General features: G+C 32.9%; 2 protein-coding genes and 1 non-coding gene across 4 annotated transcripts; 1 reads left to right on the forward strand and 2 right to left on the reverse strand.

The window, feature by feature from the left end:
- Positions 1-3,919: 3,919 nt before the first annotated feature.
- Positions 3,920-3,992, reverse strand: TRNAF-GAA (transfer RNA phenylalanine (anticodon GAA)). Its single transcript has one exon. It is a non-coding gene; the product is annotated as a tRNA-Phe (tRNA).
- Positions 3,993-10,950: 6,958 nt separating this feature from the next.
- Positions 10,951-13,784, forward strand: LOC118028440 (BTB/POZ domain-containing protein At1g63850). Its single transcript, XM_035032008.2, has 2 exons — positions 10,951-12,157; positions 12,440-13,784. The coding sequence occupies exons 1-2, from the start codon at positions 11,132-11,134 to the stop codon at positions 13,379-13,381; spliced, it is 1,968 nt and encodes a 655-aa protein (XP_034887899.1). The 5' UTR covers positions 10,951-11,131; the 3' UTR covers positions 13,382-13,784.
- A 1,586-nt stretch (positions 13,785-15,370) lies between these two features.
- On the reverse strand, positions 15,371-17,296 carry LOC118028439 (phosphoglycerate mutase-like protein AT74H). 2 transcript variants are annotated; one of them, XM_035032006.2, is made up of 5 exons: positions 16,710-17,293; positions 16,422-16,541; positions 16,128-16,341; positions 15,951-16,031; positions 15,371-15,842 (listed from the first exon to the last, which is right to left on the reverse strand). In XM_035032006.2, the coding sequence occupies exons 1-5, from the start codon at positions 17,197-17,199 to the stop codon at positions 15,752-15,754; spliced, it is 996 nt and encodes a 331-aa protein (XP_034887897.1). In that variant the 5' UTR covers positions 17,200-17,293; the 3' UTR covers positions 15,371-15,751. The 2 variants fall into 2 exon arrangements, with proteins under 2 accessions (XP_034887897.1, XP_034887898.1); XM_035032007.2 differs by lacking the exon at positions 15,371-15,842 and having other exon boundaries at positions 15,947-16,031; positions 16,710-17,296.
- Positions 17,297-25,727: the final 8,431 nt, after the last annotated feature.

Raw genomic sequence — 25,727 nt, forward strand, 5'->3', positions numbered from 1 at the left:
AAGATATTTGACTTTACAAGAAAGTTTTGATATGTTGGTTTAGGAATACCTTTAGTATGTTGATATGGTCATTTTTTTTTATTAACCTCAACACATAATCAGGAACATCCTCAATAATTAATGGAATTGATATATCAAATTTGATCCTTATTTGTTTAATTGTTTTTTGTTATGTTGTGATTTTTTTTTTTCTTATTTGAAATTGCTTTTCAATTTCCTCTCTTAGCAATTTATTTCATCTTATTTTTATGTCAAATTTCATCCTTGTTTTTTTTATTTTAATTTTTTTTTATAGAATTCTTTTTTATTAAGATTTGATTTTTCAATTTTATCTTTCAGTATTTTTTATCGGGATTTTGTTAATCAACAATTTAGTTTTATGATTTTTTTGGATTTGCTTTCGGGTTAGAACAATTTTTTATTTGATTTATGTATTGTCATTGCTTTTTTATTATATTATTAAATGAACTGTACTTATTGGATCTAGTTTGGACAATGATCCGAGTACCTATTAGATTTTCCTTTTTTAAAATCAAATATTATCATCTTATGAGAATTATTTTTTAAAGTAAAAAAAGCTTGGTCCAACACCATACGCGAATCACGAATCTAGTCTATAGTATTGTTAATCTTCTTTTGCTTGTGGACATGATAGCAATGGAGATAGAAAAGAAGATGGGATATAGCATCCACATCTTCAATCTGCAACACGATGCAGGGAATAGATACATGAATCTTTTCTCTACCTTTTACTTTTTATGGGGAAAAAAACAAGGATTTTAAAGGAATTACTCTCTTTTTCCGGGACAAATTAAACACCATCTAACCTTAAATCAAAAAATGAAAAAGTTGTCTAGACAAAAAGAAAAGAAAGAGGGAAGCCACAGAGTTTTCGGTAGAATATGCTGTCTTCATACGTGCCTTGCATACACGAAGAAGAATCCCTACACATAGAATGGTCCACGGAACAACTTGATCTATACATGGCTAAAAGAAAGAAAGAAAGAAAGTTTATTTCTCCAAATGAAATGGTCATGGGTTATTCTTCAAGCTGGCTCTCCACCGTCCTTGATTTGCATAGTTTTTCTTGGCCACCGTAGGGGTTAGGGCTCCCAAAGTAACATGGCTAGAGAAACATAAAGCACCGAGGCATGCAGAATTGGACAGCTTGGCGTTGCAGAATTACTCAGAGATGAGCTAGCGTAATCCTCTTTTTAAACAACTTGCTAGGTATTAGGTATATATATGGTCATTAATTACTGTACTTGGCAGATGTAGCTGCACACAGGAGAATAATTAATTAAAAAGGGTTTTACAGCTAATTGATGACATGAAACAACCGATACAAGAATCTACTGTCTGTGATGTCTCCCTCAGTGTCTCGAAAAACAACGTGACTTCTAGACATGCTCTTGGCTTTGCAGAGTTAACTTAGCTATAATTGTCTGCACTTACTGTGCACCCACGTTTTGTTTGTGGCAGGAATTGTGGAATATTTTGGAGAAAGGACCTCTTTTTGCTATAAAATTAAACAGCAATGATTAATAAAGTGACAATCATTTTGTTAATCTCTCTATCTTTCCTCCCAGTGTTCTTTCTTTAGTTCCCTCTCTCTACTCATGTTGAGACACCGTCCGTACCATAGTCGCCGTTTGTACTCTTATTAATTTCGGCTACAATTCCCTACCTCGGTTGCCATTGTCCAGCTTGCTTGCTCAGATGTTCTTCTCTTCTGGCATTTAGATGCAAGAGAAGGAATTACACAATTTCGAAATGTTTATACTTTATCGTATGATCAGGAATATTACACTAAGTCCCAAAGTTCAAGCTTTTTTTTGGTGGTTAAATCCCAAGTCCACCATCCAATTCTCGAGAATATTACCCTTGATCGGACCGAAGCCTTTTTTTGCTGGTTAGACTGCAGACCATCATGCTATTTTGTTGCCGTAACCTTGCTGCTGATCTCTTGCTCCAGGTACGGTCCACCAAGTAAATCTATTGCAAGAGCCATGTTTTGGGCTGGGACCCATTAAGAGAAAAGGCCGAAGTGATCGATGGCAGATTTCAAGACTAAAACGACATCGGCCTGGACATAAGTCAGAATTGTGGGCCATGTTGTCATGTGGGATGTCTTTTGTTGTTTTTGTACCTAACCCTCTTCCCCTCTACCCTAAAGTGCATGTAAATCTGGGAGTTTTTTATTTCACATCTCCTGTTTTTATGGTAGACGTAATTTTATTAAAATATTATACTTATCACAACTATAATAACTTCTTCAAATAAATTTTAAATCATTGTACTATTTAAAAACAATTATTGTGCTCCTTAAAAATAACCCCTCGTAAATGTAGTTATATATAACCCATATGGTGTGAGTAATAGGGAGCTTTATTTTGTGTTCATTTGAAAACATGATGCAAATCTTGTTTCACTAAATTTAAAAAAATATAGTTTAAATTTAATTTTTTAAATTTTTTTAATGTTTTGATATCAAAATAATTTTTTTAAAAATAAAAAAATATATTATTTTAATATATTTTTAAATAAAAAATACCTTTAAAAAACAATCAAAATCATACTTCTAAACACCCCGAGATCTCCAGCTATCTTCTCTCGAGTTCATATATCGTATTTTCTAGAGCGAGCCCATTACAAATTAACCCTATTCATTTATGCAGCCATTTATGTATGAACTTGCGGAAGTAAAACTCGGAAACACCTCAAACAATATTTATGGGTTTTTTCAAGATTATTTGATGGGTTTTGAGGGAGAAAAAAAGAAGTTGGGCTGAGTATCGAATAACGTGATCCAGCAAGATGAATATTTTTTTTTTTTGTAGCGAAGGGTCTTTTAATGTTTAAATAAGCAAAGCATGGAAAGAGATGTAATCTATAGAAAAACACAGAAGAATTTTCTATTGAGATTCAGTTATCGTCCATGAATATTTATATATCCTCGAGTCTCCTGAATTTCTACCATAAAGAGTGAGATGAGCACACCTTCTAATTGAAATAATTATGGAGAATATTTGTTTTATTATGAACAATCACGCAACTGTAAGATGAATTTCTTATAACTTAGAAGACGAAGAATTCAGTTGGACAGTTGTTCATGTATAAACATCATTGAGCACGTCCTGTTTGTGAACAAAAAAATGTAGCTGTTTCTGGCGAAAAGCAAAGGGTTCGATGGGCTTTCCAGTATTATTGGACTCTGCTCCTTGGTTGGGCTTATTTTGGGCCTAGTTTCCTCTTATTACTGGACTCTCCTCTTCGGTTTTGCCTTTCTCCTCCCCGTTTTCTTGCCTCCTGCTGATCAATTATGCATTTTTATTTTTTTTAGCTGACCGATTTGGGCCTTATTTTTTTATATATCTTTTATTTCTTTGTTGTCTGGTTGGGCTTTCTTCTTTTCTTTTCTCTTCTTTTTTTCTTTGACACTGCCTGAAACAAATTAAGCCTCTGTTTGGAAGTATTGTCGGAATAGAGGTTTGCAGAAATTCAGATTTTTTTTTTAAATTAATTTTTTTATATATTTTTATATGCTGAAGTTAAAAATAAAAATAAAATATTATTTTATTTTATTTTCTCTTCTTTTTTCTTTGACACTGCCTGAAACAAATTAAGCCTCTGTTTGGAAGTATTGTCGGAATAGAGGTTTGCAAAAATTCAGATTTTTTTTTTAAATTAATTTTTATATATATTTTTATATGCTGAAGTTAAAAATAAAAATAAAATATTATTTTAATATATTTCTAAATAAAAAACACTATAAAAACTAAAATATCTTCCACGTATATCTGATCTTCTGCAACTGTATGTTGATGTTGTTATTGCTATGTGAAACCAGAGGTCTAGGAAAGTAAGGCCCAATCATCACGTATACATCTTGACATTCAAAAAGACGAAAAGCATATAATGCGGTGAGCGTGGATCGAACACGCGACCTTCAGATCTTCAGTCTGACGCTCTCCCAACTGAGCTATCCCCGCAGTTGTTTCCAATATCCTGCTATACACTATACCCTAAATTATATAGACAAACTTTCTTGGGACAAAGAAGACAGAAACTTCAATATTCTGTCTTGGATTTGGTGATGGCACACTATCTGGGAGGATTTTAAGGAAAAGGGAAGGGAATGGACCTGCAAATTTGACGTAACAACTCTTTCGTGCAGGGAAGGAAAAGAAAATGAAGGGTTCTTTTTAAATCTCCTAAATCCTAAAAAAAAACGATTTAATTTGAGTTGATCTTGAAAATCAAAGCTTCGAGTTCAAAACAGAAATGAGGAAAGGCGGAAGTGTTCTTCTTTTATTACAATTACAAATACCAAAAAAAAAAAAATCTTTACTATGGATGGCACGTTGATTTTTTTTTTTTTAATCTTGATTCTTGAACTTTATTTATTTGCTATTTTATCCTCGCAATTGAACAATTAATGTTAATATTAATTTATGTGTTAAGATTTGTTTTTATTTACACGCTATTATGTATGCAAAGTATATACGAGTATTTTGTTTGTAAGTTAAACATTAATTTTATAAAAAATATATAATTAATTTGTTCATGGGAAAAATTGAAAGAAAAGGAACTAGATTTAAAAAAAAAAATAGAGATTTCAATTTTTATTAATCAAGAAGCATGGAAAACTTTAGTTTGGTCCTCAAAGTTTTAATTGTTTATATTATTTGCTCTCTGCTATTTTTATGATTTTATGTTTAGATTTTAAATTTTATTTTATTTGTGTTTTGGTCCATGAGTGTTGAGGAAAAAAAGAGAAAGTTGTTGGAAAAGAGAAATGAGAGAGAAAACATCTAATTGGTCACATTTTAACCATAAAAAATATTAATCCTTGTATCAATGAGATTATCTTAAAGAGTAGATTTCAATTGAAGTATTTTCTCCCTTCCAAAATATAATTTTTTTTTATTTGGTTTGATAAGTTTTTAAAATTGATTTGATGGTTTTTTCACTATTAAGGATGGGTTTATTGAGTTTTTCATGTTTATAGGATATTCTTGAGAGATTTTTTAGTAAAAAAACACAATTTTATTTTTTTATCATTAGAAATGATCAAAAAAATAAAGTCGAACATATTATTTATGCAAGTGAGCAACTTGTCATCCATGATATTTAAAAAATATTAGGGTGGATGAATTGTTGTTCACCTTTTTCTAACAAAAAAACAGATAATGAACACATGGGGTTGTGGCCTAGTGGTTGAAGGGACTTATTCATTTCCTCCACACCAGGGTTCAATCCCCACTTGTGTACGTCTGTCACCCTCGCGGTGCCTTACATGCTCACTGGGCTTGCAGGATGTTTAGTGAGCCCGGGGATTAGTTGTGGTGCGCGCAAGCTGACCCGAACATCCCGAATTACTAAAAAAAAAAAAAATAGATAATGAAGTGTGCATCCCTGACTTCTAGCCTAGGCTCACATGTTGTTTTTTGGTTTTGCAAGGTATACAAACTTACCTTGCAATGCTAGCTTTGTTTTTTTTTTTTTTGGGGGTGTATTGAGCAATCACCTTCTCGTTTTTTCTCTATATTAATTTTTTCATTTTCTTCAAATAAAATTATGAAGATATTATTTATAAAATTATCTAGTTATGCTATTATTTTAAATAAGATTATAATACCTGGCATTATTGTTCAAAATGACATGAACACTCTCTCCATATTTTTTCTCTATATTCAAATATGTAGGTTAAGAAAAAATATTTTAAAAAAATAAGAATGAAGGTATAGCTTTTGTTAACAAAGTTCGTTGCAAATTCAAGCATTATTTTGGTCCTCTTCAAACCATTCATCATTCTTCCACGATTAGTAGCATTGACTGGCATCCACTTCCCAAGTCAAGTGCATCGTAGGAATAACTTTATATATACTGTTGGACTTTTGGCTTGGATTTAAAATTAGATGATTATGGTTACGCCTGTCTAGTTGCGTGGAGATTTAAAAATATATAAAAAATTAATTTATTAAATTACTAATTTAGAATCATTTAGGACCTACTTGCATAGTATCATTATTACCATATATATAATTAAATACATAAATTATCAATAATAATAATAATAATAAGCTCGGAATAATTATAAATCTTATCCCTCTATATTGTTTGCTACGGTATTATATATAAAGCCTTCGAATACATGATATACATTTAAAAAATATATTTTTATTTCTTGAGATTAATGCATCAAACAATATAAAAATGTATTTTTAAAATTAAAGCAGTAGTAAAAATAAATTTAGTTTTTGATTGAAGTGTAAATTCTAGTGACAAATTAACAAAAAGAAACTTTGATAAATATCAAGAGCGCAAACACGGTTGCTATCCAGGTATGCTGCAGCCATGGTCAAAAATCCAAAAGGTGGAGAACATTTACAGGAGGAATTCGTCTGAATAGTACGTAGTGATGTTTTCAACATCAGATTTTCTTAATTTCATACATAGGCATGTGCAGTGTTTCTCTTGCCTTGTCAAAAAAGTTGGCCAAAGGCCTAAGTACTGTCTCAAAATTAGGAAAAAGAGAGAGAGACGCCCGCCTGGACATCAAGCTGTCCAGGCTAGCTACAGACGATGAGGACTGCAGCTTCATTCCCCAAGATTTCCGTTAGTCATTGGTCCAAACAGGCTGGAGAGCTTCTGGCAGAAACGAAACCTACCAGCCAAAAGCAAACAAAACTTAAGAGAACTCAAGGAGAGGCAACATGCTTGCCACGCTGTTGCTCATTATAGTGACGGGGATAAAGCAATGGAAGAAGTATTCCATCAGAAACATCCACAGCAAGAATAAATGCAGCCCTAGCTTATCGTCTGTTGAAGATTATGCGAGCCTGGGATATCTATTGGAACCACTGCTTGGCATTTGAGGTTATTATATTAAAATACAGTGATGATGATTGTGTTTTCATGTTGAAACCAAAAGGTAAAAGAGGAACTTCATTTTTTCTTCTTCTTCCTCGCACATTCAAAAGCAACGAAAGTGGCATTCCATCAAGAACATTCGCAGCAAGAATAAATGCCTGTAGACCAACTTTTACCAAAACTGTGTTAGTCTGAGAAAACACAAATATTCATAATCTGCAAGAACAAGGAGACCAGTTTGATTGTGCAACCGTTTGTAAAAGAGATTGAAATTCTTGATGACGATCTCGATCATCATGGTTGATGATTGCGGTCTTATATTGTCCATCATTTTCCTTCAAAAGGATGCAACGTTACTTTCCGTTGTCAGACTCGACCGAAATTTCGAAAGTGGGCCACGAACCATAACTGTAACTGGCCCACTTAAGACAATGTGTCCTATGTTTCCACTATAAGATATTTTGGGTGAACTTTTCTAGGCCACGTGTCCTTCAGATTTTGGCCGAATCCCTGAGAAGAAATTCACGGGGCACCTAGACCACGAGTCGTGCCATCCATAGGCTGGGCGTGGAGAACGAAGAGAACGAGAGGCAAAAGACCCTTTTGCCTTCCCTCATCTCTTGTCATTTTACAGCTTTACCAGATTTTCTATTAGAGTAATAGAGATATGTGGTAATATATTGGCTTGCATCAAATAGATTCACCAGAATATGGACTTGCTCATCGTTCTGTGAGTCCTATGACAAACAACTTTAGAGGCACGAGCATGCCTTTCCATTAAAGGTTTGATTAATGTTATAAACTATTATGTGATTTTAAATAAAAAATGATCAAATAAAAAAATTGTCCAGGAAGTTACTTTCCATTCAAATCTACCAATGGAAGATGAATAGCTTGCTTTTGTTGTTTGTTTTTTTTCAGATGATCATGCTCACAGGCTTGACCTTACAGATCAATATGCAACTGGCCTTCTTTGTTATGGGTCAGGAGTCAGGAGTGCTGCCCTACCCAGGTCTAGACATTTGGTTTCTTTTTATAAAGAATTTATGATTTATTTTTTTTAATTTAATTAAAAATAATTAAAATAAACATTTAGCAAACAGTCTTTTTGTACAGCCCTTCATGGTTTTAGTTTTTATTTTTATTTTTCTTATAAATATTTATTTTTATTATCATATAATTAAATAAAAATAGATTTTAAAGAGGTCCCCACGACAACGCTCTAGTATATTATTCTTATATTTTTCTAATATATTTGGGTCAAAATCATCAAAACATAATTATATTTTTATAAATAAAATAATATCCAATTATCTTTAAAAATATATAAGTTTGACCATATTACATATTAATAATAAATTACATGAACAATCATTTTATCTTGTACATTATTACCAACTATAATTTTATTTACATATTTTATTATGTCATGTCTCTTTATCTTCATTATTTTTTTTATAACGAAATAGTAATCAAGCACTGCTACTTTAATGATTCATGTTTTTTTATTCCTCGAGTTAATTTTTTTTATTCCCTTAACTTTTTTTTTCAAATAAAAATTACTTAGAAAAAAATACTACCATATTCTAAAAAACACTTAGGAATCAATGTTGTCAAAAAAGTGAATTGACCCTTAAAATCTTATGATTTTACGAGTCAACATATATTTAACATATCAAATCAGATTAAAACTTGAAAACTGGTAAAATCGATCAAACTCTTTCAAATTCAGTAAAATTGGTAAAATTGAATCGATTTACAAATTTGAAAAAAATATAAAATTGTGTATTCTGGTAATCTATACCTTAATATTTTCATTGTTTTAATTTATATCTTCCAAAACTTGTGCAATTTGATAATCAAGAGCTTCAATTTGATTATAATTATTATAATTTTTTTAACAATACAGGTTATTTGTGGATTTTTATTTCTGTAAAATTAAAATACATATTCATTCTTCATAATTTTTTATGTAAACTATTAATATATCAATTGATATATTACTCTGTTTTAGCTGGCAAATATATATAATAAAAGTTGTAAATTGGCATGCTTAACCCCTTAAGTAATTAACGTTAAATTGTTTATCAAAATTTGAAAGGACTCGTTTCTTGTAAATGACAAAGTAAATGGGTCGATTTATCCACAAAATAGAGATATCAATGTGAATAAAATAAAGGTGTTTGAACTTTTATATTGTTTATTTTATTTTTATTTTAATCGTATTATATTGTTATTTACTATTTAATTGAGATTGTTAATATATAATTAATTAAAATATTTTTCTTATAATCTTATAATTTAGATTTATATATATATATTTTGTATCGTGTTAAAAAAATATATTTGATAAATTTGCATGGAATGACATGGCCAAACACTCGTAAATCTTTAAAATGGCCCCAGCTTAACATCTCTATTCACGCACCTTCAAAGAATCATCCATTGGCGCATAAGACAAATACTTGTCACAATGTGATTGTAGTTGCTTTTTAAACAACTTTTTGTACCAAAATACATGTCAATGATTTTTTTATTTTTAAAAAAATTATTTTTGACATCAATACATCAAAATGATTTGAAAACACTAAAAATATATTAATTTGACGTTAATAAAAAAATTTCAAACTTTTTCAAAAAGCGCTTTTGAAACACAGAAATAAACAGTTAGTAACATCAATATGTACCCTTATTTGTGTGTTTGTTTCAACATTCAACTTGTTCTCTAAAAAGCTTTTCAGATTGTTTTTTATTAAAAAAATATTTTATTTATATTTCATTTTATTTTAATAATTTCAATACATTAATATTAAAAATATATAAAATATATTTTTAATTAAAAAACACTTTTATAAAACACACACTTGCAAACACACACTTAAGTCATGGTCACGCAATACAAATAGTTAAATAATAAATACCAATCCTCTATGATTAACTGGTCCAAATGAAATCCCAAATCCAAAAATAAATAAATAATAATAATCATAGCAGGCATGATCCTATAATTTCAAGCAATGAACCCACTAGAGACAACACTGCAAGCACACAAGCAGCAGTGGGTATCAGCTACGGCGTGGGGCCTCTCTTATCTTATTATAGACTGAATCAGCAATTCCAAAGTTCCACTCACCTGGCGGACTCACCGTATAAAAATCACAAGAGACCCATTCCGCCCCGCAGGGTAAATCTTATTAGTCCTTGTAGATTTGGAGATGTTTCACTTTGATCTGTCTAGTTTATCATTTCCGAGGGCAAACTCAGTGGTTTCTCAAAAAGCGGCAATCCAGGACATTTGGCTGATGAATAGCTAGCAAGAGCCAGGGGCTAGCCCACCTTTATAATTACTTTTTTTTTTTTTTTATCTCCATATTTTTGAGCTTTTAAGAAATTTCTCGGAATACTTTCACATATCTAAGAGCATGGAGGGAGAAGATGAAAGAAAGACGAGAAAAATGAAAGAAAATGAAATCATCGATAAGTTTTTTTAAGGCTATTTAACAACCAAGAAACAAAGCAGAGTCACTTGAGTTTTTTATGAGCATTTATTTGTATAGTATCATTTCATGGTCTGGCTTTCTTCGTTGATTTAAACATTTTTATTCCTTGCATAAAAAAAAAAGGATGCTGTGGGATTTAGATTGGGATATTTTAAGAGCTGTGGTGTCAAAATGAAAGACTTCTTAATAAAGGGGCTAAAAAAGAGTTTACAAAAAAACAAGGGTGAAAATGAGGGAAATTTATATCCAACCTGGAGTGTTCAAACAAAACATAAACAGAAGGGATTCAGCTGTTGTTTTTGTTGCAGTCTAACTGTATTTTTTTTTTTTAAATTATTTTTAAAATTTTATTTTTTAATTATTTTGGTGTGTTAATATTAAAAATAAAATTTAAAAAAATAAAAAAATATTATTTTAAAATATTTCTAAATCAAAACACTTAAAAAATAAAATCTCTAACATATTTTAAAAAAATAAAAATCACAGTCTCATATGTGTGTGAACGTGAGGGTGTCATTTCACCTATAACATTACAAAGAGAATAAGTTCCTTTCTTGTTCGCATTAAATTAAATGCTGCTTTTATCATTCATTCTCACTCCTCGCTGTTTCTGTCTCGTATCCTTCTCCCCTTTTTATTTTTTTAATTCAACATCTTATTGATCAGAGACACACGAGAAAAAACAGCCCCCCATTCCCTCTCCCATTTGCCGATGCCATCAACTAAAAGACAACAAGCATACACGCTTAACTCTCATGGCCACCACCACCACCACTACTTCAACAGCCAAAGCTCAACTTATTAAAGTCCAAGCTCAGCCCATCAAGCCCAAACGCCGTAGATTCCGTGAAACCACCATTTCCTCCTCTGCCTCCACCACCACAACAAATAACTCTGAATCCGCCTGCTACCTGACCCAAACCCGAAAACATGACTCCCCAACAATAGCCTCTCCAGAAAACTTTTGGTTCCGTCCAGCTTCTAAACCTCTCCCAACTCCGCCTCCGCCATCACCGCCTCCACAGAAAACTCGTTTCCCCATTAACCATAGTCCACAACCCGACCCGGTTACAACCTCACCTTCAGAATTCAAGATCCTGTTGTCTCCAGGAAGTCAGTCACCAGTGATGGAATTTACAACAACAGCACTACTAACAAATGGCCACCACCAAATTGCTTCTCCAAATGAACACTCATCTTTCCCTTCTAGTTTTACCAAGTTTAACTCTGCACTCACTGCCGGTTTGTTGAACCCTATGTCACCTCCACCTGATCATAAACCCCGGTCAAGCCCGACCCTTTTTGAAATGATGGCTAGTGAACCCGAAATGCAACCCAGAAACATAACCCAGATACCCATTATCGGCAATAATGGAAATATCAATGTCAAAAACACACAGAGCAGTCAAATGTCGGTTCAGGATAGACAAGCTTTAATCTTGCAACGTATAACTAACATTCTGGGAAACAGGAGTCCTGGTAATCAGTTTAATGATTCGAGTTCTAGTGATGTGAACTTGACATTGAGTTCTAAAGATGGTATTAGTGTTTCAATGAATGTGCATAGGCAGATCTTGGTGGGTCATAGTCGGTTTTTTGCGGTGAAGTTGTCGGATAAGTGGGCTAATAAGCAACAAAGGATGTCTGCTCCTTATGTTGTGGAGATTGCTGATTGTGATGATGTTGAGGTTTATATTGAGACTCTGAGGTTGATGTATTGTAAGGATCTGAGAAGGAAGCTTATGAAAGAGGATGTGTCTAGAGTTCTTGGTATTTTAAAGGTAAAGTCTTTGTTTTTTAATTTTTGTTGTTGTTAGAGACAGCAGAGATAGAAAGTAAATTGCTTTTTTTTTTTTTTTAACACAAGTTGATATGTTTACTCGAGAAGAAACTATGGAAATAGATAGGTACAGTTAAAAAACTTTATTTATGTTCTTGGTAGTTGAGGAAATGCAGGCTGTTCTTGTTTTCTGAAAGTTTTGATCTTTATTGTTGACTGAATATTTTCATGAGGTGCTTAATCTGTTTATTGTGTTTTTTTTTTTCTCCTTTTCTTTTTGTAGGTTTCTGCAGCAATTGGGTTTGATGCTGGGGTTTTATCTTGCTTGGAGTACTTAGAGGCAGCTCCATGGGCTGAGGATGAAGAGGAGAAGGTGGCTTCACTTCTGTCGGAGCTTCGCCTTGAAGGGGTTGGAGTGAGTGAAGTTTTGAAGAGGGTTTCTGTTGAAGTCACTAATGGAACTCAAGATGGTGGCGACAATGAAGAAGTGCTTCTCAAGCTTTTACATGTGGTTCTGGAAGGGAAAGATGAGAAAGCAAGGCGTGAGATGAAAGGATTATTGTCGAAGATGCTTCGTGAGAATTCTTCTCAGAATTACCTTCGGAAAGAGTCATTGTACTTGGCATGTAATGGGTGTTTGCAATTGCTTCAAGACCATTTTCTCCGGGCAGCCTCAGGGATTTTGAATGATGTTGGACAAATCGCGCGGCAAGCAGATAACTTGCATTGGATTTTGGATATTTTGATTGATAGACAGATCGCTGAAGATTTTTTGAAAACATGGGCCTCTCAATCTGAATTGTCTGCTGTACATTCTAAAATTCCAGCTATTCACAGGTATGAGGTTAGTAGAGTTACAGCTAGGTTGTTTGTTGGGATCGGAAAGGGGCAGCTGTTGGCTTCCAAAGAAGCAAGGTCTTTGCTTCTACAGACGTGGTTAGTGCCATTTTACGATGATTTTGGTTGGATGAGGAGGGCAACAAAAGGCCTTGATCGACATTTGATTGAAGATGGTCTTAGTAACACAATTTTAACTCTGCCACTAGCTTGGCAGCAGGATATTTTGCTTGCTTGGTTTGATCGATTCCTGAATTCTGGTGAAGATTGCCCTAATATACAAAGGGGATTTGAAGTTTGGTGGAGGAGGGCATTTTGGAGACGTCGTGGTGAGCAGGAAAGGACACGGCCAATAAGAATTACAACTGCAACCATTGAGAACTCATAACAAGTTAGAGCTTCCATGATGCAGGATATGATGGTGAAGAGGTGATGGTTTCTTACGGGCCAGTTGTGATCAGTTTGGTCTTGACTGCAAATCAACGATTCTCATTCTTCTTCCTTTCTAAACCAGGGCCAACAAATAATGTTGGAGTGAAAATTGCATAGAGGTGAATGGCGTGTTTTGAGTCCTGAAATAGCTAGGTTTAGTCTGGAAGAAGATTGAAAGAATTTGGATGCTACTTCCACAATTTATTGGGATTAAACAATAATAGAGATTGCTTCTTTTGTTCAACTCGATACTTAATTCAGTAGTTATCTCTCTTTATTACTCTTACATTGCTTGTTATCTTGTTAGGTTAGGTGTATCCTAATCATCATATATAAAATTGTTCTTTAAATTATGATCATCACTTAGTGTATTGCTTCTCTGTTTGAAGGGGACAAATCTGTTTTCTATTTCTAGACCAAGATCGCTGCTGGTTTTATGTCTGAATCCTTTTGGATTGGTTGGTCTTTCACAATGTAGCTAACTCATGGTATAATATGAATATCTGAGAAATGCAACGGGCTCTCACAGTGTCAATACTTGAGAATTTATGTGTGGGTTAATGCTGGTATGTTCTTTTGAAACATCATTTGTAAATGGCCTTGTTGGCAGAACCAAACTTCCTCGAAACTCTGTCATATGTCAGGAAGGAAGCAATAAATAAAGGCTCAGGTATCCTTTTCAAATTTACTTTTTTGTACACAACATTTTAAAATTCTCCCTCACCTGTTGAAGAACATTTTCTTCTCCTTGGTTATTCTAATCATGGTTGCTGTATTTATTGGCAATAACCAAATTCTTTGCAATTTCTGTTCTCATGTTGAAAAATTGTTCAATCCTTTTCTTTTGGGCAATGTTTGCAAGTATAGATACGTTGCCTGAAAAAGCCTCGGATATATGACTCGTTGTTTTGTGGTTGAGAATCTGGAAACAAAGTTTCGGCTTCCATTTGCAGTCTATTGTCTCGTTTTTTCATGTAATGTACCCAAGATCAGAGCTGCAAGTTCAAGGGTGACTGGTGATGAAAGCTTCATTGGAATTTGGAAACCTAGTTTCAAGGACTTGCAACTGATTGGCCAAACAGTAACTTAAGGTGGGCTGTTGTTGGAATTTGAATCAATGTAGAGAATGCTTTTCTTATCAAATCACTAAAGTGTACTGATAAATATTTCATCAGTACTGTCCGTACAGTAAGTACTAACTAGCACGGTGGCTGTGTTGAATCCTTTTTGCCGGGGGCTACATATCCAATCACAAACTATATAATGAACTGTTCATCAAACCGTCACCTTAAGTTTTTTTTTATTATTCTTTTATGTTTTTTGGGGGGCCAAATCTCATAGCAATGGCACCTTTTCTCCTTTTATATGAATGAAAGAATTCATTAGTAAGAAAAAGAAGTGTTAAAATAGAGAGCTCACGTTGCTTACAAATTAATACTAAAAGGAAAAGAATCAAAGAAAAACTCAAATTCTGCTAAAAGACTGATGAAACAATCAACCAACCCCAGCAAGCAACGTTGCTGGTGAAATTTCACCATATTAGAATTGTGAAGAACTTCATGCAGTAACTCGGAGTCTGGACAACACAAACAATTTGGTTGACCAAAGCCCACAGGAAGGCCACCTTATCAAATTGTTCAAATTAAAGCATCAAAGAATTTATTGGAGAACAACGAGCCAGACTCGTAACTGGTATTTCATCATGTGGCTTTGTTCTTTTAATATTTCTATAACAGATTTAGCCGTCAACTGAGGGGATGTAGCTCAGATGGTAGAGCGCTCGCTTAGCATGCGAGAGTAGATCGATACCCCGCATCTCCATTTTTTCTTGGCCATGATTCAGCTGTATTTTGTTTTATCGTGCTAGTGTGTGAAGTTATACCCTTAGGAAGAGACATAAACAAGCCATTACTCTGATTTTGCTACGCCCTACATTTCACAGTAATTGACAGCAATTCAACCATCGATTGGATCATTCTCAGAGATGTTAATTAGAGAAATGTATCTAGACAGTTGTGCCTCTTTTTTCCCGTGGCAGACTCTGTTTATTGTCTTCCTTCACACATAATTGTATGTTTCAACAAGTGTTACAGGCTGGTAGCGAGTTCAACTATTCTTCTTCATGACAGGCTTGACAAGGAGGAACCCTAGTAATCACGCCCCAGAGAAGGCCAAGTAGTAAGAACTCGCCCCGGAGCTAGTCTTACAAGGAGCAGCCCTAAACGCCGCTGATCAATGCTTTCCGATTCCAGTCTGCCTGACAAGGGTCAACTTCTTCTACATCTGCGTAACTAGTTGAGGAAACCGTACATCTTTCTTTGATTCATCATTGGCAGTCTTCATGTTTAAAATGGGTGAAGAAAGAATTCAACATATGAAAATCATAGTTCAATTCACCTGGTCTTGCAAACTTTTGCCTTGATCAGAAACCATAAGGAAAAATTAAAACCTCGATATGATCGTTTATAAGCATTGTGTTTGGAACTTTGAAGTTTACTAAAATATGAGATTAGTTTTATAATTACCATTCTTGATCCATAAGCATTTCATCTGTCAGTCCAATCTCCTTTAGCTCTTCTTCAGTGTGATGCATCAATAAGCTGTACCTATAAAATATCGAATTGTGTGCAAAATACTTCGTCAGGTGTCCCCCCCTAAACTCAAATCTGCGTATCAGAAATGCAGAAGACAACAAGAATTACCTTCCACCAAAGCCTCTCTCCATGACGACCATTCCTCCATTCCCAAAGTTATGGAGTTTCTCATATTGCTCCACAGTCCATTTATACCACCTCATTAGAAACACACGAAGTGTGAGACCATGAGAAACTATCACTAAGTTCATGTTCGGACTTTGCTCGCCGGGAGGCTGAAAGCGTCCTATATCAATGTCTGCTCTGAGTGTTTCTCTGAATCCTGTTTCATTAACACTGCATAGCATCAAAATGCTTTATTTTTCTCTTCGCGACTGAGAAAGGCAAAGATATCAGACAAACCTGTGATTCTATCATAAACATCAGCTGCCGATTCTCCATTGGGAAATCGGAAAAAGAATCGACCATAGAGCATTCGAATAGCCTTTTCAGCTCTCATCCTCTCTCTATCCTGAAAATTGCCTTTCAAGAAAAACAAGAACAGGATTTATTTAGGCAGATTGTATTAGCATTCAATAAATACCCTGTTTTACACATGAACTGGCAGGCTTGAATGGTTTTTTCCACTTTGCATGTACTCTCTTTTCTGCTTCCAATCATTGGCCTAATACAGTGTCCGAAGGAACTTACCGAAATCTTGCTCGCGCAGACGAGGCTCTTCTCTCATACCGGCAATTCTTGAGCGCTCAAATGCTCTGGCCAAATTCTGTAATGTTTCACGAGTCCTTTTATATGGTGACACGTAGAAGTAAACCTTCCAATCATCAGCCTCATCTTTCTCTATCATCTCCCTGATTCTCTTACCACATTCTTCAGCCTGAGCCTTTCCTTTCTCAGTGAGGGCGATCTTCGGATCAGCGATCCTTGTATAGACACTCTCATCGACATTTCCTTGGCTTTGTCCATGCCGAACCAGTATTATCCGGCGAGGCCTGGGAGGAAGATTACTTGACGGTTGTTTTTGAAGACTCTTTTCGGGAAAACTGGCCTTCCCATTTGTAGAAAGTTCAATGCTCTCATCCTGGGTTTTACAGCATTGGATGAAACTTGATTTAATCAGTTTTCGCGGCGGAAATAGCAGTGATGAAGCTGGGGGGGTTGTGAGGGAATGTATGGCCATTGCTTGAGAAGCAACAAAACATATGATAAAGAAAATGAAATAAAATTAGGTGAAACATGTCTAATTGAATCATGTTTCCTGCGAAATCTTGACCTGTATACTGTTCTACGAGCATGCTACTGCTACATGGCTATCCTGAAACATGTCAAATTTCATTTTCAGCTTGCGGAGAGGACCACAAAAAACGAACGGTTCAGACAGAAATGTGGGGGCCCAAGCACCTTGTATTTGTGGGCTATATTTTCTCTTGTGACACCATTGTTTTCATGTCGCGCCATCTTTTTCTTGTTCCATTAATAGCGTGTTGTGTTTTTACTGTTTTTTTCCGATGGCTATGCGTTTCGGTTTTAATAAAAAGGGACCCCCTTTTTCTTTTTGTTATTTTGTGAATAGTTCATGATAAACACAAACAAAAGAGGGAGGAGATAAAGTGAATTGAGTCATTGAAATTAAAATGTGTTTAATAATACGGTTAGGATGTGAAAAAACTACAAGCTTTTTCTGCAAGCGCCACTGTAGTTGTTTGCCAAAATTTTATTTTGTTTTTGTTAAAATTATTTTTTGTATTTTTTAAAATTGTTTTATTACAACGATGTCAAAAAATAAATTTTAAAAAACTAAAAAAAATTATTTTTATATATTTTTAAATAAAAATATATTTTAGAAACAATCGCTACCACAATATTAAACACACTCATGAAGTCTCAAAAGCCCAGCACCATAACAAACCAGCTCAAACTTAGGTACTTTTCTTTTATTGAGTGTTTGTTATTGCGGTGTGGTCAAGTTTTTTTTTTTTTAAAAAATTAAATTTAATATTTTTAAATTGTTTCAATGCGTTATGTTAAAAATAAATTTTAAAAAATAAAAATAAATTATTTTAATATATTTTTAAACGAAAAATAACAAATATCATGATATAAAATACTATTTTAGAGGCCATTTAATAATACAACCAAAACATCATTTGTCCAAAAAAAAACTTTTTACTTAAAATGAATTATTTATATATTTTTAATTATTTTAATATATTAATATTAAAAATATTTTTTTAAAAGATATTATTTTAATATATTTTTTAAAAAATATTTTAAATTATAATCTTTATTACACTCTCATACTAATCATAATGTATGTGCGTGTGTGTAGCGGGTCAAATGCGTTTCACTTGTGTGATGGCTATTCCATTAATTGTGTGGTCAAGGTGTTGCCTTTCGTGTCAGTTACGCTGTCCACTTGTTTTTATCTTTACTAATAATAATAGCACTTGCCCGCCGGACACACCAATTTTTTTGTTTTACATCACAAAAATAAAATTGTAAACATTCTCTTCAACCATAAATAATAAAAAATTTGATTGGGTGCAAAATAGTTTTTTTACATGTTTAATAAAATAAGTTCAGAATTATATATATATATATAAAAATATAAAAAATAACACTAATTATATATTAAATTAATAAGTTAAGATAAAAATACATATTAAAATATATGAGTGAGAAGCTCTTCAAAATATTTTTTATTTAGTAATATAATAATAAAATTATGTCTTATAAGAAAAGTATCAATTTCAACTCCATTGAAAAAAATAATTTTCTATATAATTCTTGCTTTTCTTATCAATATAGTTTTTCATTAAAAAAATCATATTTTTATATTGATTTTTTTATATGATAAGACTCAAAAGCAATATACAAGGATAAAAACAATCTGTAAGAACTAAGTGAATCTAAATAAATATACCAATTGAAAAAAATAAAACTTCCATTCTCAATAATATCATATCCGTATTTTCACAATCTTAACTAAGTTTAAGATTTGAAATGTAGAAATTTAATTGAAAAAGAAATCATTCAGGAGCTAAATTATTGTCAAATACGAGGATAAAAGGACTCGATTAAGGACTTTTTTGTAAGAAAAATAATATGTGCTTGTGTGTATCAAAATAGAATCTTTAAGAAATCTTAAGAACCAAGATGTATATCAGCGAAAACAATAATATAGACGGGACAGCATCAGGAACCCATTGTTTGTCCTTCGCCAATTTCTTCTTAGAATTTGGGCCAATAAGCGATAAATGTCTCTGTCATAAGGCCCGAAAAAATTTGGGCCATTAGTTATGATCAGTTGTTAAGAATACGAGTCCAGCTACAACGATTTGGGCTTTAAGCATATTTTTCGAATACTGCTTGAGGTTGGGCATGAGTAACGCCCAAAATATCCAATCCAATATATTTATATTGATTTGTAAGCTTCGAATAAGCTCATTCATAATTCATGAATGGATCCAAAAGGCCCTCATACTATATTATGTTTCTTAGATTTCGGGATTATTTTCGATTTACACGTTATCAAGTAATTATGAACTTGAATTTAGCTACCAAAAAGATTAATGCTCTTGAAAATTTCATATTTTTCCATCAAATTTCATAAAGCAAAGTAATTAAAATGGTGATTGATGAACTTGATCTCTTTAAGAGATGTTCGTCCAAATTACTCATCATAAAGGATGGTTAATGCTATGATGTCCTAGAGTGTAAGCCCTCGTGTGTATTCATATAAAACATAGAGAGAAGCTGGCCCGTTTTATAAGATTTCTTAGGGTTCAATTCAACCGTAACCATCCTTATTTCTAGATTTGATTAGCCAAAAAAGGTGGTCGCTGACAAAGGTTGTCGTTTGAGGAAAGAGCATGGAAAAAGAAAGAAATTGGTGATTTGATTTTAACGGTTGACTTTAATTTACTATTATATTTTAATTGGGGTTAATATATATTGATGCACATAGGTGATTTGAGGAGAAATTTATATATACACGATCCCTCTTGCGGTTTCTCATGTTCTTTCTCCCAATATCATATAATATTTCGAGATTGTCTTTTAGCTTGGCAAATATGGGATTGTGATTTTCTTTGAACCTTCTTCAGTCTTAAACCCACTTGTCCATGATAGAAGAAAAAAACCCTCTTGTCCTGTAATGGGTTTTTTCTAAGTAGATTGATCAAAACAAAATGGAGAAAAATGGCGGAAGTTTGATGGGAGAATATCTTCACGTCGGGACCAGCTAATTAAACTCCAACCTCAAAGTGGGGATACAGAACGAATTTGTTTGTTGTATAATTAATTCATATCTTATAGACACTGTATTTACTTTCAGATATTTAGGTAGAGTTCGGTATCATAATATTAAGAGCTTTTTAAAGTACTTTTTACTTAAAAATATATTAAAATAATATAGGTATTTTTAATTTTTTAATTTATTTTTAACATCAATGTACTAAAACAATTCAAAAATATTAAAAAAAAAATTAATACAAAGCAAAAAAAATCAATTTTTTTAAAAAAAACATATAGTACTAATAAAAAAATAATAATAAATACACTGGCTTAAACATACCTGAAATCCATCGTAGCACAAATAAATATGTGTGAGATTTTATTTTAACTCAAAATGACAATGGAATATTTTTTTGGGTTCATGGATAATGAAAGCTGGGCTACCATTTCTGTGACAATTAATTGGAAAACAGGCCAATAAGTGCTGTTTGTCAACTGTCAATGGAATTGTTTGTCTGGAAAGATGATATTTCTACTGATTCCAAACAATCTAGCTAATGTCCATATCTAGATGCACTGTGACCCCGAATTGTTGGAAAGAGTACTTCTTACTCTCCTGCAGATTAGGAGGGGAAAGTTTCCAAAGAGCCTTTGAGAAATGAGATTTGAGGCAAATCCATCGTGGCCTTAATACGTGCAAAGATTAATCAACTTTTCAGACATAAACCCAGCACTTAAATGTGTACACTAAACATCAGTATAAAAAAAGAAGACAGAAACCACGATTAGCAAACAAGAAACATACATACATGTTAACAGACAGATCCAACTCGAGACAAAAGGCCAAGAAATTCCTTTCTCCTCGGGCTCTTGTCATTTGTACTGGCTTTAGTCTTGTCGGTGCCTTATGTTACGTGCGAGCTAAGGAGATGAAGGTTAATAGAAGAGGGTCAGGGTACCGTGTAGGTTTGGATTTGTAGCCTAACAATCTTTCTGTTAGGTTTCTTAATTACTACTTCCATGTAATAATTTAAGCAATATTCACCAAAATTGAATGGTTGCTGTTAATGATGCTTAATTTATTAATATCCCCACGTACGTATGCAATACGCGTTGTAATTAGATAGCAGATGAAAGCACAATATATTTACTGTTGAATTGATATACAATGAGAGTGCAGGGATGGATCTGCAACGTAAGCTTTAGGTGCCATGGAACCTCAAACTTGAAGAAAATCTCACTTCGCTTTTTAATTACTAATCTACATTTTTTTGTTGTTGCTGACGAACGCGGCTTGTTGTCGAAGAAAAAAAAATAGATCATTATGCCTGTAATATTGTCACTGAACTTGTAAAAGAAAAACACGAGTTGCTGTGTGTGGGATTTTAGTATTCATATTGACGAAGTATCTGGTTCTTTTCCCTCTTGATAGCTGACAGATTTTGAAAATTCTACAGAAAGTTTACTTCTCCCCCCTGTTAGAGTAAAAGAAAAGTCAAGGTTGTAATCATCTTTAAAAGAAAATAAAAACTAAAAAACATCAGCGATTTACCGTGTCTTGAAAAACATGTTTCTATTAACTAGAGCAGTGTTTTTATAGTTTCATGGAAAAAAATGGTTACACCTGCACACTTGAGGTATAATTATCTTTTTCAAATGGTAAATTATTCATTGCAAAATTGATTGTTGGTTGAGTTAAACTGAGTGAACTGAATTTTTTTTTTAATTTTTAATGATTTTTTTTAATTTTATTATTTTATATTAAATTATTTAAAATTTATCTGTCATTTTTTTACATCTCTTATTTTTTTTGTATTTTAAGAGCGAGTTAGTCGACAAGCTAACTCGGGTCAATTTGCTTCTTCTTTTTTCAATGTTTTTTTTATTTAACTTTGATCTTTTTTGTTAGGTATTTTTTTTGCAACTCTTATTTTTTATCTCGATTTCATGTCATAAGTGGTGGGTTGGTTGAATTAATTCATGTTGGTTTAAATATTTTTCTGTGAGTTTTTTATGAGTTTTTCTTTTTAATTTCATCATTTTGCATAAAATTATTTGTCTTTAATCTTTGTTACTTTTTAACCTTTTTTTTTGTTATTTTAAAAGTGGATTAGTAAAGCAGGTTTGATATTTTTATACATTTTTTTTTTATCTATATTTAACACCCCCCCCCCCGGTAGAATTTTCAGATAGACGCTGATTATAATTAATTACTTTAATATATCACTGAAGTTATTAGTTGATAATATCTCTATAAAAAACCGGAGATTAAACGTTACTTTTCTCCTCGTTGTTAATAAACTTTTTTTTTTGTCTTTTTTCTAGTGCATGCGCTGGATTTCATTTTAAAATCATGATTCAAAAGTTTATATGTATTTTTAAAGGTTTTTTATTTTTTAAAGTTGACATTTTTGTTTTGAGCTAGTTGTGCTGAAATCCAAATCACAAATGATTGGTGAATATAAATAATAACATGCTGTAAATAAATGCAACTTCTTGCCCATTTATTATTAAATGCTAGCGTTTGCTATTCACAAATTATTATTTTTTTATTGTCTTAATGACTAGGCTCCAACCAATTTTTGAGTACCATACTCAGGATTTAAACCGAAAACATCACAAAACTGAAATCTTAATGTACTTGAAATTAATTAATTTAAATTGTGAAGAAACATTCAAATTAATTTTAGCTTTGTAATTTACCTGAGTTTTGTCAATATCGAACAAATAAATTCCAGTAGGATTACATTAAGTTTAAATTTGACCACTATTCATTTGAAAATTAATCTTGAAAGATGATCAAGTCACGGTGGTTGGCGAAGTTATTTTCTTGAATTAATAATATAGAGCACTCAAAATTAGCTATAAATGTTGTCTAATGTTAATGTGGTCCCTCGCTAAGAAAACCTGATTTTAATTACTAATTAAAAGAATATGTAGTAGCGAGCCACAAACTCCATTTTGTTTGAATTTGCCTACATCTTACAACATTAGAGGTGTGACCTTAAACTAACCACATGCATTGTCTCTGAAAAAATGAGCAAAGAATTGAACAGGTCAACGAACCATTCACATTATGTGTGAATCATTACAATATTCTACGTACGGCCAAATAATTTAAAACCCAATTAATATTACAAATAAAAAATCATTTACAATCTGATATGACCTTAAATTCCATGATTTTGACAAATTAGGACTTGCGCTAAATATTGGGAGAGAGAAAAAGCGATATAATTTATGAGAGTTAATCGCAATTTAGAAAATTCAAAGGGTGTGGTGCTGCTCGTGTTCACCCGCGACCTTGTTGCCATACAGGTTCATTTCCACATTGACTTATTGGCTAAGTTGGACCCCCTCTTGATGAGGATGAGCCGCACATGTATCACAAGGCGGTCCGGTTTCATGAAGTCTATTATAAACCAGCTTCGTGCTATATTATTGGTTGAATCAAAGTTTTTCTAATACAAAAAATTTATCCAGGCAACGCTATTATTTTCAAAGATACAAGAAAAATATGACATTGGGGTTATTGACTTGATTGAGTTCCATGAACTTAGTTAATTTAATAATATAATTAAAAGAAGACATCAACCGTAAATAAAGTAAACAAATATATATATATATAAATGAGTTGTTAGTATCATATTTAGAAGAAGAAGGAAAAAACAAAATTATCGAAGACTCATCATCGTTCTATCATGAACGCTACCCCATCACTAGAAAAAACTCACTGAAATGATTTTAGCATTATTGTAAAAGGTTGTATGACAACACCGAAAAAGATAACACATTCTGTTAGAGCAATGATCTAAAAACTAAATCAAATAAAATATCATAAAATAAATATCACATATATACTTATATTTAATCAATTAATTAAAAAAAAAAAAACCGCTTTCCATCTTTGAAACCACCAACAATTAAAGCAGCTTTTCGGTTTGGAATATGAAATCCTTCTTTCACTTTCACTTAACATTTTTAACTCCCACAAAAGTTGGAGCAATAAACATTCTTAGCTGAACCTGCAACATTCTTAATCCAAATCATCAACCATATATTAAAAAAGATTATTGTATGATCGACAGGCTCTAAACCTTCTAATAAACAGTACTTTCGCCCCACATGCATGAGCCCGCAGGGTTGTACTGTAATGATTGTGTTCTAAAAGAGAGAAAAACAACAAGAATTCGTAATCACAGACATTATAATTAATTCTAGGACATCATGTCTGTCCTTGATTTTACTAGTAAATGATGGTTTGTTGGACCAGATACGGCATCGTGTTACTCCGATGGTCCTCATTTCATGAGAACAGTCCCAACATTTATATAATTTTGGAAAACATCATATTTCAGCATGAGCTGGATATTTGTCCTGTAAATGAAAGAAACAAATAGCTGGAGATTAAACATGCAACAAACAAGCATCAAGGTGGGACATGAAGCAAACAGTACTCCCCTCTATTTATTTATTTTTTTTCATATTTTAAATCCGAAATAAATATACCGTTACTTCCTATCAAAGTAATTGGACATGTCAACCTCTCTTTGCTTCACGTACATTTCCTAAAAACTCAAAGCAAGATGACAATAAACTAGTTTATTTTATTTCTTGAAGTCTTGCCGTGAAAACTGAGAAGAAGATACGAAAGCTCGCAGGAAAAAGACAACGATAAACCGCATCTTCTTTTTGCAAGCCCTAGACCAGTTCGACGAGCAACTTCTTGCTCTTGAACACTTATTTTTCTTTTCTTTCGTTTGGTCTTCAACTTGATGGCCAATATATGCACTCTTGAACGCAGACGTCTAGCTATACTTTGATGCCAGGGGATTTATAATGACAAGTGCTTTAGAATTGAACATTGCATGGATCGATATTACACTCTAATAAATATAGTTTTTTACACTATATACTATCCATATTTAATTTGCAATACGCAAGATTTAAATTTGTCACAAGCATGATAGTGCATATAGTCCTCAAGGAGTGTAGCGTGGTAGCAAAAGATTTGAGATCTGTTCGAGTCAGAGCATGTATTTTTTATAAGAGCCTGAGATAGTCGGGGTTTTACTCGCTTATCTGAATCCATAAAATACGCTTTTCAGAAGATGAGATTTACTCGAATTCAAAAAAAAATGATAGCGCATATCTATGTTCGGATGCCTACTTTACCTGCTTCGCCCGTGAACCAAGATCATAATAAACAGTGATCAGCCTGTATCCAATTGCAGAACACAAAAAAGAGCAGCGTTGAATAATTAACCTCAATCCCAAACAGTCAGACACCGTACCTACAAATGAGTAATTAATCAAACGCAGATTGACCTAACCCTACCGCCCTTGCTTACACCGTCCTGCCAAAAAGAACCCCTTGTTCTATGGACCCACAACCATGTATAATCTAACTATCAGAACCATAACCACCGATCCAAACAAATCCCCACTATATATATAAAACATTCGACTACA

The sequence above is a fragment of the Populus alba genome, chromosome 3, assembly GCF_005239225.2.
Source record: "Populus alba chromosome 3, ASM523922v2, whole genome shotgun sequence".
Taxonomy (NCBI): Eukaryota; Viridiplantae; Streptophyta; class Magnoliopsida; order Malpighiales; family Salicaceae; genus Populus; species Populus alba.